Source organism: Schistocerca piceifrons, chromosome 6 (genome assembly GCF_021461385.2).
Source record: "Schistocerca piceifrons isolate TAMUIC-IGC-003096 chromosome 6, iqSchPice1.1, whole genome shotgun sequence".
Taxonomy (NCBI): domain Eukaryota; kingdom Metazoa; phylum Arthropoda; class Insecta; order Orthoptera; family Acrididae; genus Schistocerca; species Schistocerca piceifrons.
This window is the reverse complement of record NC_060143.1, coordinates 86,681,305-86,694,942: the sequence shown is the minus strand read 5'-3', so window position 1 is coordinate 86,694,942 and position 13,638 is coordinate 86,681,305. Positions and strand designations below refer to the sequence as shown.

At 37.4% G+C, this 13,638-nt stretch overlaps 1 protein-coding gene across 2 annotated transcripts in view; it reads right to left on the bottom strand.

Annotated features, from left to right (window-relative positions):
* LOC124802669 (calbindin-32) overlaps positions 1–13,638 on the bottom strand; it is a 717,374-nt gene that overhangs the window by 61,004 nt on the left and 642,732 nt on the right. For both annotated transcript variants that reach the window (XM_047263581.1, XM_047263582.1), the window contains exons 7-8: positions 8,977–9,032; positions 6,149–6,194 (exon numbers count right to left, since the gene is read on the bottom strand). In XM_047263581.1, coding sequence (XP_047119537.1) covers positions 6,149–6,194; positions 8,977–9,032 — 102 coding nt within the window. The remainder of the gene's footprint in view (positions 1–6,148; positions 6,195–8,976; positions 9,033–13,638) is intronic.

Below are 13,638 nucleotides of genomic sequence, written 5' to 3'. Positions count from 1 at the left end.
AGTTGCTATTTGGAAGGAGAATGAAAATGACTTGGGTACTAAATCAGTTGTTAAAGTGGTGTTCTACTACATAGCATGTTCATAAACCACAAAGATGGGTTTGGGCTGTAATTAACAACAGTTTAGTGGCACTCATTCAGCCAAGTTGACAACTGATTAGTTCTTATATTCACAGAGACAGGTGCCCAGTGGTGCCTACAGAGCTGCTAAATAATATGGAAGGTTCCACACTTACCCCTATCATTTTTCACATGGGAAATGCTTGTGGCAGGGCTGTGTCATGTTTGGGACATACATTAGGATAAAATATAGTGCGTACAGGGCTTCACAATATTATCATTGGCAAAGACAAAGGGGAGGGAATTTTTAATGTGGAACAGCTGTTGATGTTGAAATGTGGAGCATGGAAACTATCAGAGAAAAGGAGATTAATATCCAGGAAGGTACACTATGTGACCAAATTTATCCGGACACCCCCAAAAAGATACATTTCTCATATTAGGTGCATTGTGCTGCCACCTATTGCCAAGTTCTCCATATCAGCAGCCTCAGTAGTAATTAGACATCGGGAGAGAGCAGAACTGGGCACTCCGTGGAACTTACGGACTTCAAATGTGGTGAGGTGATTGTTATTTGTGTCATACATCTGTATGTGAGATTTTGACACTCTTAAACATACCTAGGTCCACTGTTTCTGATGTGATAGTGAAATAGAAATGTGAAGGGACACATACAGCACAAAAGCGTACAGGCAAACCTTGTCTATTGGCTGACAGAGACTGCCGACAGTTGAAGAATGTCGTAATATGTAAGAGGCAGGCATCTATTCAGACCATCATACAGGAATTCCAGACTTCATCAGGAGCCACTGCAAGTAATATGACATGAGGTGAAAAAACGTGGATTTCAAGGTCAAGCGGCTGCTCATAAGCCACACATCTCGCCGGTAAATGCCAAACAACACATCACTCGGTGTAAGGAGCATAAACATTGGATGATTGAACAGTGGAAAAATGTCATGTGGAGTGACAAATCACTGTACTGTGTGGTGATCTGATGGCAGGGTGTGGTTATGGTGAATGCCCGATGAACATCATCTGCCAGCATATATAGTGCCAACAGTAAAATTCAGAGGCAGTGGTGTTATGGTGTGGTCATGATTTTCATGGACCTACATTGATGTTTGAAGCACTTTCTTGCTTCCCACTATTGAAGAGCAATTTGGGGATGGCAATTGCAACTTTCAACAGGATGAGCACCTGGTCATAATACACAGCCTGTGGTGGAGTCATTGCATAACAATAACATCCCTGTAATGGACTGGCCTGCACAGAGTCCTGACCTGAATCTTACAGAACACCTTTGAGATGTTTTGGAATGTTGACTTCATGCCAGGCTTCACCGACCAACATTGATACCTCTCCTCAGTGCAGCACACTGTGAAGAATGGGCTGCCATTCCCCAAGAAACCTACCAGCATCTGATTGAACGTATGCCTGCAAGAGTGGAAGCTGTCATCAAGGCTAAAGGTGGGCCTACACCATACTGAATTACAGCATTACCGATCGAGGGTGCCACGAATTTGTAAGTCATTTTCAGCTAGGTATCTGAATACTTTTGATCACATAGTGTAGCTCATTAATATGAAAAGGAACTATTGAAACAGATTTGGATGTTAGGCTGGAGTTCTTCAGGGAGATTTGCCTTAGAAGAAGTGCAGTTGGTGCAGATATCATAAATGAATCTGTAGCACATAAGTAGTTTAATGTATTCGGTGTATAGGTATTATTTCTCTAGATGTCTGTAAATATGTTGACATGGGAAAGGGCCATGTAAGCTCACAAACAATTTTACAGAGGTATTTCTTGACTTAGCTTCCAAAGGGGGAATAATTCAAGATCGTAATTTTGTTGATGAAGCAAATTATGGAGGAGTTAATGTGTTTGTCATCAGGATGAAGTTGGAAAAATAAGTCTTTAACTGCAGCAAGACTTCAAACATGATGAATGTTGGAACAGGGTGATTTAGTAACAATGGTGATAAGCAATTATTCTATTAATAATTATACATGAACTACTGAAAGAAAGTGGAGAAAGTGATTAGCATTTTAGGTGTAGGAATGCAGACTGTGATTAGTACATTGGAGATACTGATCAGTAGAGACAAGGAATCTTTCTTTGTGATAATTTGAAACTAGTTTTACTGGAATGATCAGTAGGAAAATCACTGAAGCTGCACTTATGTGGCTGTCGGAGCAAATAAGTGGTTAATTTATGGGGACAGAGGTCTTATTCATGTGTATGTGATCATGAATAAGTGAGTAGCTCTTACAACATTATGTGTCATTAAATTTTGGAGCTATTCCTCCTTTTAGACATATAGAAATGACACTTTGGAAAAATCTAAGAATGGTTATCATATGTGATGCAAAGTTACTGAATATACTAGAATTAGATGTGAACTCATTTATAAGAGCTTTAAAACTGGAGAACTGTAGTGTATATTTGTTGGCATGAAGACTCAAGACAAAATGTGAACTCTTGAGTAGTGATACATTGATTAGTTAGAAGTTCTTTGACATGGAGAGCAATTAACTTGTGAACCTGAATTTTCAATTGGATTGTGGTCTGTCAACTTTTACAAGAAAATTTCTTTCCTTCAGTTATATTACAAGAAATTGACTTTAATGTTAATGTTTTTACCAGATACAAGTGCATGGTTTTGTCAATATTTGAAAATTGTTGCAGTCAACATTCCAGATCGGTAAATCATGCTATTTATATTATGAAATGAAAACCATATTTGATCACCTGCCAACCTTACAACAAAATTTTTGTCATTACACTAAATGAATAAAAACCAGTACACATATTCTACAAAATTTCTGATTGAATGTCTTGTTTTACTTAGTTGTAACAGTTTACTGCCTTCAGTACCAGCTCCGTCACAACTGCATGAAGCTACATCAACCCGTAAGTACCTTCCATTAATGATGCAGCCTGTTATGTCTGCCTAGTCATAGGCCTCAAGCATGGGAGAGGAGTTATCAAATAAGAAACTATGTTTACCAAAGGAAAAAAAAATCACTGAAAGCACAGTAATCTGCACCACTGAAAGCAGCATTATGTTATGACGTAGCTGACAGTGAAGGCAGTGGGCTGTTATAACAAGGATAAAGACATTTGGTCTGATATTTTTTGTACTATGTGGACCAGTTTTATTCACCTTATGTAATCTGGTAAGATTTTTATGTAAGTTACGGGTCTTCAGATGGAGATGAGATAATACAAAATAGGCTGTCTGTTTCACAGTGTGAGCAGCAGTGTTAAATATTGTGGCTGAATTTGATTGAAATAACTTCTCCAGTATCACACAAAATATTGTCAGTAACTGTGCATTGCATAGTTATTTAATGACAGATGTTTTCAAAGGAATAGAAAATGTATGAAAATTATGCAGTATGACAAACTTCATGATATTCGTCACATACCATTGTGTATCTCCTGATAATTCGAAGAATGGCAATGGTTGTAATGCTTTTTTACAACAAGGAATTCAGTATTACTAAAATGAAATGATAATGGAATTTGTTATTGTAATAAACAGTAGAACATGTAAAGAATAATGGTCTTTGGTGTGTGGTAAAATAGCTGTAACACAGGAACACCAAGAATTGCACATATATTTCATATGGATGGCTTCATGTTGTAGTATTGATAGGTCATGTCGACCTTAGACAACATCAATCATTTTATTCAGTGTACTGCTATTCGTATCCTGATCTCATAATATAAAAGAAATCAAGAGTGACATTTGTCATTAAAGGGTGTACATGTTACTTAAATTATGCATATAACAGTAACAGAAAAATGTTAACAAAGTTATAATAAGTTGCTTCAGTTTTATAGACCATCTTGCCTCTTTTTGTATGTCTCTGATGTTTTATGCTAATTTATCAAATTATAGTTTTCAAATGAAATTAAATTCATTAGAAGTAAGTTTCCTATCCTTATGTATTTGCTGCTTGCAAACGTGCACTGTCATTGAAATCTCTCTAAAGATTTCTCAACAGTAGGAGAGAAAGAAACAAAGTTTAAAAGTGAAGCAGTTCACAGTGAAAACTGTTTCCAGTTGCTGTTTATTTGTATAGCTACTATTGAGGCAGATTTAGCTTAAAATCAGCACATAGCACTTGAAAGTATTACCACAAGATCAATGTCTCTAATAATGCCACAGAATAAGTCACCTGTGACTGGAGATATTTTCTTGCAACTAAAAACTTTAATTTAAACATATGCAACACAATATTCACATTTGACCTAGTACAAGTATTGACAGCATATCCAAAAGTGTTGAATTCTTGCACCAATCACTAATGCTTGAATGGTATTACTGACACAAAAACTCTGTGTGGAATTGTAGGGAAAGAGTGACAGATGGTGAAGTCAAACAGTGATTTTAATAGATCTAATAGAAAGTAAATGATAAACCTCACACATTCGAGATAGCTAACATCTTAATAGTGCCATGGAATCATTATTTGAGATGATATTGAAATAATATGAAATATGTAACAAAGAATAGAGAACAGTGATAAAGATCAACATTGGAAAGTTAGAGTGTCTAGTGCATTTGTGAAAAAGTGAAATTCCTTAACAACAAATCCAAAATGAACTATGGAGATACTATAGACCAATTCTTTATCATCAGAGATAAATGGTGCACTGCAGCAAATGAAAGTACTTGTAGCATGCTGGGAGAAGCCCAGTAAGATTGTACCAAGGCCCTGAAGACATCATTGGTATAATATTGAATTGTGTATGGGTTTGGTCCTTTAATGTTTGGGTATGGACAGTTATGAGAAACTTCAAGAAATGACCAAATGAAAATATCATAAAATGATGTGTTGTCAGGGTTCTTTACTTTTAATGCACATATATCTCTTTCTGAACTATTGTGTTCCTAATTTGTATAGCATACAAAATGTTTGATTTATGTTGATGTACTGTTTCTTTCTCGCCAGTCTGATTTGACATAATAGATTAGAAACTGCCTGTGACCAAGGCAGTTAAGACCACCTTTTAAATCATGTTGTCATAAAGAATTCTAAATTATATTATGTCCTCAAATTCTTATGGATTTACAGTCAACTTTGACCAAATATTATAGTTTTACCTCATAACTATGTAATTGTATGGAATAACTTTTTTCTAAGTATAAGCAAGTCTTAAAAATTCAGATTTAAAAGGTTTGTTTCATATTTTCACTTAATGTTGAAGATTAGAGAGGTGACACTGAGAATATTTTCACCAAGTTTGTGAAACAGAGAGCTTACATGCATAAAGTAAATGCTTAATAACAAATGGGGGTTTCTAAGGGGAATCAAGCAATCAATTAATAATCATGTACTTCAGCAAACTGGAAAGATTTAAAGCAGTACTTTAGATAGAGTTAGCACAGTGAGAGAACAGAAAAGCTTTAGTGATAATACACAGTCAAACTGCTAGCAGAGAAGGGTAACACAAGCATAGGACATTGTTTTCAGTAGTGCATGACAGTGAACAACACTGAACCAAAATAACCAGACTGTTTAAAACTAACAGAGAATGTAAAACTTACTAAAGTATTTTGCAACTCTTACTTTTATGATAAATCTTATTTATAGTCTTTGTATCATACTAGATGATGTGAGATATTACATATTTATTAATTATCATGTTTAGCAATGGCTTTTAAGTAAAGATTTTGCACTATCTATTCTGTAAAGAAAAATAAGTGTGACAAAATTCATTTTTTTATTTATTTACTTTTTTTTCCCACACAAATGACTGAAAGGCATTCCTATGTATAGTACTAGAACTTCACTACCACTTACCAGTACTTTTAATTCAAATTATGCATCCATCCTACCTACACAATTTATGAATGGCACATAGTATCTGATTCAGCTAGAATAATATAAACTATGAATGCATATCACACATACATCCTAACTGGCTCTTGAAAATAATTGGATTCTAGAAGGAAATGACTTTCCCTCCTTGTTTAAGTTTATTGTTAAATAATTCAGAGTTGTCTTTTGTGTCACATTAATTCACAACATTTAAATACTTATATTTGTACATGTGCAAATATTTGTATGTCATACCTTGAATATCTGCCGACACAAAAAGTTCTCCTTAACAGGCAGTAATCTGCAACATAATTAATTGTTTACTAGTGTGACACACGGATTTAAATTTGATCCTCACAAAAAAGACTGATACTTTCACAATATTCTTAAGGTGTAGAAATACTTTTACTTCTCTTTAGAACATTTCCTAGACCTTAATTTTCTGCTTGAATGAAGAAGTACATGAAATTAGTACAAATATGAGAGTATCACATTTTTTATTCTACTTTGTGATTATTTCAATCTTACGCACAATGAAATCTATATGTGAATTGTACAAAATATTCCACTCTTATAAGGAACTCATTGAGTTGCTGCAATGGCTAAGAGTATTATCAGTTATCACTGTCAGTAATAATTTTATGTTTCAGATTTATGTGAACATTTACCACCATATGTTGAGTATTATATGGGAATACAATAAAGTGTAGATTATGACATCAAAAACGAACTCTTGCATTTCACATGGAGTAGTAATTTGGTAGTAAGCATGAGTTTTCACAAGGTGAAAATTGTGCCTCCATTTCTTCTTCCTAATATGAATTACCTGACTACCAAAAAATCACTTTCTGTTTCTTTGACTTTTTCACTATTCCTTTTACTTTAACTGCTAAACAAGTAGTGTTCCAAACATTAATGTATAGAGATTTTCATTGGACTCATTTCAGCTGACTGTTTAACTCTTTCTTACATTGTCTTTTTAACTTTTATATAATTAGGAATATGTCTGCCTGTTGATGACTAGATCAGAAAATGTGTATACCATGAAATTAATATCTGTGAACCTTCATATTGCCAATGAATCTGAGACAGAATTATTGGTCAGTACTTATCTCCATGAGGTGAAATATGTATTTTTGCTGATATGTATATAAAAGCAGAAGTGACACATTATCTAGATTTTTAAGTAATAGGTTGGGGAAGGTTAGAAAAGGAAGGAAGATTACTGAGATCCAAGGAGAGATGGGAATCACCTGAAGTGAGATTGGAGATAGATAAAGGTGATGGAGATCTTTCATTTGATATTTAAATTCATACTGCAGTTGTTCAAAAAATGTAATTGTTTTTAACAGAAGGGTTGAAAGGGAAGGAAGGGAGTGAAGGAAAAGGATTCATGAGTTTTAGGAAAAAGGGGCAGTGTTCAGTAAAGTCACCCAGAATCCATGGTCAGAGGAGACTTACTGAACTCAATCCATTTCTTAAACCTTGCCAGTCATTTTCCTTCACCCTTCCTCCTTCCCCTACAATCCTTCTGCCAGGGAAAGGAGCCACTGGAACTGGAACCTTGTAAACTACAATAGCATTTGCAAGTGTATTGTCCTACCACTGCTTGGGAGTGTATTTTTTCTGTGTCCAATTACTAATATTTTCAGAAATTGGTTGATGTATTTGCTTTATTTATTTGCTTGTCTTGAACATTGTAAAATTTCCATGCCTAACATTTGAGAAAGGTGAATTTGTAAATTTGAAACCTTGTGGTGTTGGACAGTTCAATGTAAGGGACTCATCACTTTCTCAGACAAGTACAAGTTTTTTTCTGGTTGAGTATTAACAAAAGATTAGAGTGGTGCTCAGTTTGTCCTACTAATCTCTCGCATAATAGCAGTTTTATCAACTAATTTTGTGCATAGCAAATGTCCTTCTGCAGTACTATTTTAAATCTCACGAAAGCTAGTAATTGTATGGTAGTATTTCGAGAATGGACAAAAGAAGCATTCTTTTTTATTGTAAAATTAAAAGGCAATAATTGCATAAATTTCTGAAATATTTGTTATCAGCTTTGCCACTGATTTTCATGATGAAAGGACTAAAAATTGGTTGCATCACACATTTTCATTCATTCATGTCATGTGCATGATGTAAATGGTAAATGTTTACAGTGTACCTGTGATGTGGTATAAATTGAGACATACAGATTGATATAAGACAGTTGTGGTTTACCAAGGTGGAAAAAAGTCTGGCCTTCTTACTATGAGGCAACTACTATTGTAAGGTTTAAGTCTAGATCACAATGGAAATATAATTAGTTTTTACATAACTAGTTCCATTGACTCTTCGCTTCATTGTGCTCACAGAGAAGGTTGACTTGGATTTTAACAAAAATAAGTGGTATAAAAGGGTGAGCAGATATTAAAATCTCATATAGTGCACATGCACTGTAGCTCAGCTGCCTTTTGTTGGCCAATTTCAGATTGTTTCCTTGCTTGATCGATCACAAGTGTCTTATATCAAACAGCTCATCTTGGCTTTCCCTACACGACTTTGATACACATTCTCAGACACAAATCATCCATTGGAACAAAGTATGCTGCAAGGACATTATCTGGTGTCTACAAGTATTCTTAAAGCACTTGTATGCAACACGTTTTTTAAACAATAGGTTTACTAGTAGCAGCTTTACAACAATTAGTTCTTATGAAGTTTGATGTAAAGGACCAGTAAAAGTATGGCAAAATAGTAGCACAAGAGTACCAGTAGGAACAAAAATTGCTTCCACTGTCCTCAATCTTACTCTTCCACAGAGAGAAGAAAGTTGCAAATTAAAGGTGCTGGTAGGCAATAAAAATAAACTGGGATCATTTTTGATTGACAACTCCTTCTATTAGATTAAGAGGTAATGTCAAAATCCATTTACGTAATTTGTCAGCATGTAGCCATATCTCGAGTGAGAAAATGTATCCTACTTGTAAAGCTATTGACATTGTCCACAGTAAGGACAGTCATCACAAAAATAACATGATGAACAAAACATGAAAATAACTAAACTATTTAATTTACTTGTAGCACTAATTTCCAATTCTTACTTTGCCATCTCTGACAACTGAAGCCGTCCATCTTTATTAGCATCAAACACCTGGAGCTGAAACAAAATGAAACAGTTATTGCAAAGGTCAAAAATTGCTACATTGCAATGCATGATTACATCTACCAATGTGAATAAAATGTATGGCAGAGAGGAGATGTTTTGTCAAATGTAGGTCAAAGATATGTCTCCTTAACAACTTATTCTACAGAGGAATCCTTGAACAGGAAGCAATTACCCACTTTTACTTAAAAAATTGTAAACAGTCAGCATGTGTATAACCAGCTGACTAACCAAGATATTAACCTGTCTCATAAATGGCTTTTTACAACATTGGCTTTTTAGAACATTGCTAATTGAAGAGCTTGTTCATTTTGCATGATAGAACTTCTTGATGTAATGGTTGAAAGAAATAGCTACACCATAATCAAAAAGAAGTGCAGAGCTACACTATCTGCACTCATTGTCATAAAAATAGTTGCACTCAGAAGGACCCTCCCAATCCACTGCCAACTGGGTGAGGATGTTATGCATCATCAACTATAGAAATGATTACTTTCTCATGGTCAGAAACACACTCAGGGAGCAAAGGTGGGGCCTTGAGGATGTGTGTATTGGTTGACATAAGAGGGGCCAAAATGGCCATGTCAGATGGTACAACAGTGATTAGCATCACGGGGCATCACCTGAACATGTGCTATGCCTTGGCAACATCTTTGACACTAGGTTGTACAAGTGGTTGAGTTCAAGAGAGGCCACATCATTGGGTTGCAGGAGGTTGGGTGGTCCTATTGTCATACTGGGCACCAAATCAGTTGTATGGAGACCACCATTGCTCATGTTGGCAACAGAAGATGCAGAAAGGCATGCATGCATGAATGACATGCAGGATCTGGAAGTCCATCACACACAACAAGGAGGATTGTCCACCATGTGCAAGTAGATCTGGTGACAATGATAGGGGCCATTCAGCAGGTTCTCTGGTCTTCCATACAACATACTGTAAATGCTAGTACTGTTGGCAGGTGGCTGCATGACACAGGAATAACTGAAAACCAAGTTATGGCTCCTGCCACTGGTATCCTCACAACATCACATTCAACCCACCAGATGTTGGAGCAATGGGCAGGGGGCCCTGCAGTAGATCCTCTTGGTGATGAGTCCTGCTTGTATCTCAGTGGCAACAACCACTGGGTCTGTGTTGAGAGACTCAGTGGAGAGTGCCACAAAGAGCAGTTTGTGGTCTCCCATCACACACCATGTCAGCTTGGTGCAACAGTGTGGAGAGCATTATCCCATGGTGCCCATTCACTGAAGTGTTCCTTTATGATAGCAACATGGTACATGGATGTCCTGCAAGTGGTAGCTCTGCTGTTCATGAATACTGAATGCCCGTGTCATATTTCAACAGGATAGCTCTTGTTCTCACACCACAGCGACTTCACAAGGATGCCTTGTCGTTGAGAATGCTCTGCCATAGCCAGTCGTATCGCCCAATCTCTCACCAGTTGAGTGTGTGGTTTGCCAAGGACCATATTTTCAGGACTCCACCTCCATGCACTGATCTGTATATCTCTAAACTCAGTTGCAAGCAACATGGGATGTATACAGGAAAACATCTGAGACCTGTCCAGCTTCATACCACACATATTGACACTTGTATTCAGAACCATGGGGGTCCTACATCATGTTAATATGTACGTACATTTCTAGGCCATGTGGTGCAATGTATGCTGTAGTCTTTTGAAGTTCAAAATGCAGTTGTTTTGTATGTACAGTAGTATCATCTATCTGCCTGCCTACAATGATCGCAATCTGTCTTGTCCTTCTGGGTGCAACTCTTTATGATGATGAATTTATTATGATAATCTAAAAAAAAGAGTGATACAGATATTAACTTCACAATAACTGCAAAAGAATATATATATAACTTTTTAATCCTTTGTAATTTGTTACTCTCAAATACTTACATGTAGTGAGTTTTAATACAAATGAGAGGTGGTAATACATGATCATATTGGTAAAGCAGAACACTGAAATAATACTAACAGAGAGCCACTCATGTTAATGTTACAAAAGAATTAGTGTGATATTTGTAAATAACAATACATGAAACTATAGAGTATTGTATACTATCTGTACATTTGCTTAATCTTTATTGGCTGCAATTATTTTATTCTAGGGTTAAAAATAAAACCATTTTTTTATGTAAAACGTTAATGTATGTGATACCAACAAAATCTGGTTCAAATGGCTCTGAGCACTATGGGACTTCACTTCTAAGGTCATCAGTCTCCTAGAACTTAGAACTACTTAAACCTAACTAACCTAAGGACATCACACACATCCATGCCCAAGGCAGGATTCGAACCTGCAACCGTAGCGGTCGCGCGGTTCCAGACTGTAACGCCTAGAACCGCTCGGCCACTCCGGCCGGCGAACAAAATCTGGTATAAGGCTTAGTTTACTAATGTTGTTTGAGATTTAGCTGAAATTTTACTCATGACGATGTTGAAAGCAGCTTGTGCTTAAATGTTGTATTTTGGGAAGTAATCGAAATTTAAGATTTAAAAAAATCAAATGCACTTGAAAATTCAACCACAATATTTAGTATTTATTTCAAGATAGACATACTTCATTAGAAAGCCCTTATTCTCTTCTATGATAAGAACTTCTTGTATTTTTCTTCTTAATTTAGTAATTTAGGAAAATCAATGCAACAAAGAAGCACAATAAATTTGTTGTTTATTTACGTAAATTTTACACAAAAAAGCACTATGATGCTACATTGTAGCCCTACTTTTCCTACTTTTTCTGTCACATTGACATCAAATTTCAGCACAATTCTGCCCAACGACACCATGGACGTATCACACGATGAGAAGATTGTCGCAGCCCCTCTTCAACACAATTTATTCTTTCTTTCGATGTCTGTGCGATGGAGGTCAGGATCACGACACCCAACATTGAAATAACTCGGTTTGCTTATGGGCGGGCGAGATGAACATTTCAGACAAACTGTCGCTTATAATCGACACGAAAAGGCCTCAGGGGATGGCATAAAGAGCGCAAATAGAATCTCAACGTTTCCATGGGCGTTGATTCTCACACTTTTCGTGGTTAAAAATGACAGTTTGCAGTGTGATGAGCAACGGGAGATGTTGTTGACAACCCTTGACACTGCTAATACTCCCGGACGCTTCAACCTTTTCTGAGGACGTTATGGGGCTGAACCATCTTTGAACGTGATCGCGCATGTCACATGTGACCGCAGTCTTTGCTCTCATGTACACGTTGAAACCAGTAGAGACCATTCAAAACCATTCGACGAAATTTGAACGTGATCCGAAGCAGGAAACAGTACTTACAGTCCTTCAACCCTTCTGTTTTCTGGCCATTAACATGTGCGTGAATAAAGCGTCAAAGAGTATAACAACAAACCCCCCCACACACAAACTCCCTCCTCCCCAGTTCTGCAACGCCCACGGAGCCATATAAGCATCTTTCTTGAGCACGTTAGAAACATACCTTCAGAAATTTCGACACTAAATCACACTGAAATGATAATTAAATCAAGACCTTAGGCTGCTGACAGGCGTTGATATACATCAATGGGGACAGTTGAAAATGTGTGCCCCGACCGGGACTCGAACCCGGGATCCCCTGCTTGCATGGTAGACGCTCTATCCTTTTGAGCCACCGAGGGCACAGAGGATTGTGCAACTGCAGGGGTTTATCCCACGCACGCTCCCCATGAGACCCACATTCCCAACTTAATGTCCACACACTACATTCGTTCTGCCAGTAACTGATTGCCTGCCGTGAATAATGAGTGTAATACGCATTATTCACGGCAGACAATCTTACCGATTTCTGTAAGAGTTCGGGCAATGGGTGTACATCTGCACAGAAGGTCAATGGCCGGTTAGCCTCAACTATATGGAGATGATATCTGTTCTGTCGGACATGTCCGAAAGAACAGCCCGCATCTCGTGGTCGTGCGGTAGCGTTCTCGCTTCCCACGCCCGGGTTCCCGGCTTCGATTCCCGGCGGGGTCAGGGATTTTCTCTGCCTCGTGATGGCTGGGTGTTGTGTGCTGTCCTTAGGTTAGTTAGGTTTAGTAGTTCTAAGTTCTAGGGGACTGATGACCATCGATGTTAAGTCCCATAGTGCTCAGAGCCATTTGAACCATTTTTTGAAAGAACAGATACCATCTTCATATATCTAAATCAGACTGGCGGCTGCTCCAGCACCTGATTGTTAGGCAACCCCTTCATCACTCCGTGGTTGCTGTTTGCGTACTTTCAGGCGCTAGAGCAACCAATGGGCTGAAGTGTGTGTCTTCGAGGGAGTTGCAGGACTGAGGGTGTGTGAGTGTGTGTGTGTGTGTGTGTGTGTGTGTGTGTGTGTGTGTGTGTTAATGTATAACTCCCGCGTGATCACGGCGCAGGAAGGCGGAAAATAGGAGTGTTGAGGAAGCAGAAATACCCTTTCCGTGTCCGAATCACGTTCAAATTTCGTCGAATGGTTTTAAACCGTCCACACATGTTTCAAACTGTAAATGGGAGCAAAAATTGCAATCCTCATTAGTTATGTGATCTACCCATCTAATCTTCAACATTCTTCTGTAGCACCACATTTCGATAGGTTCTATTCTCTTCTT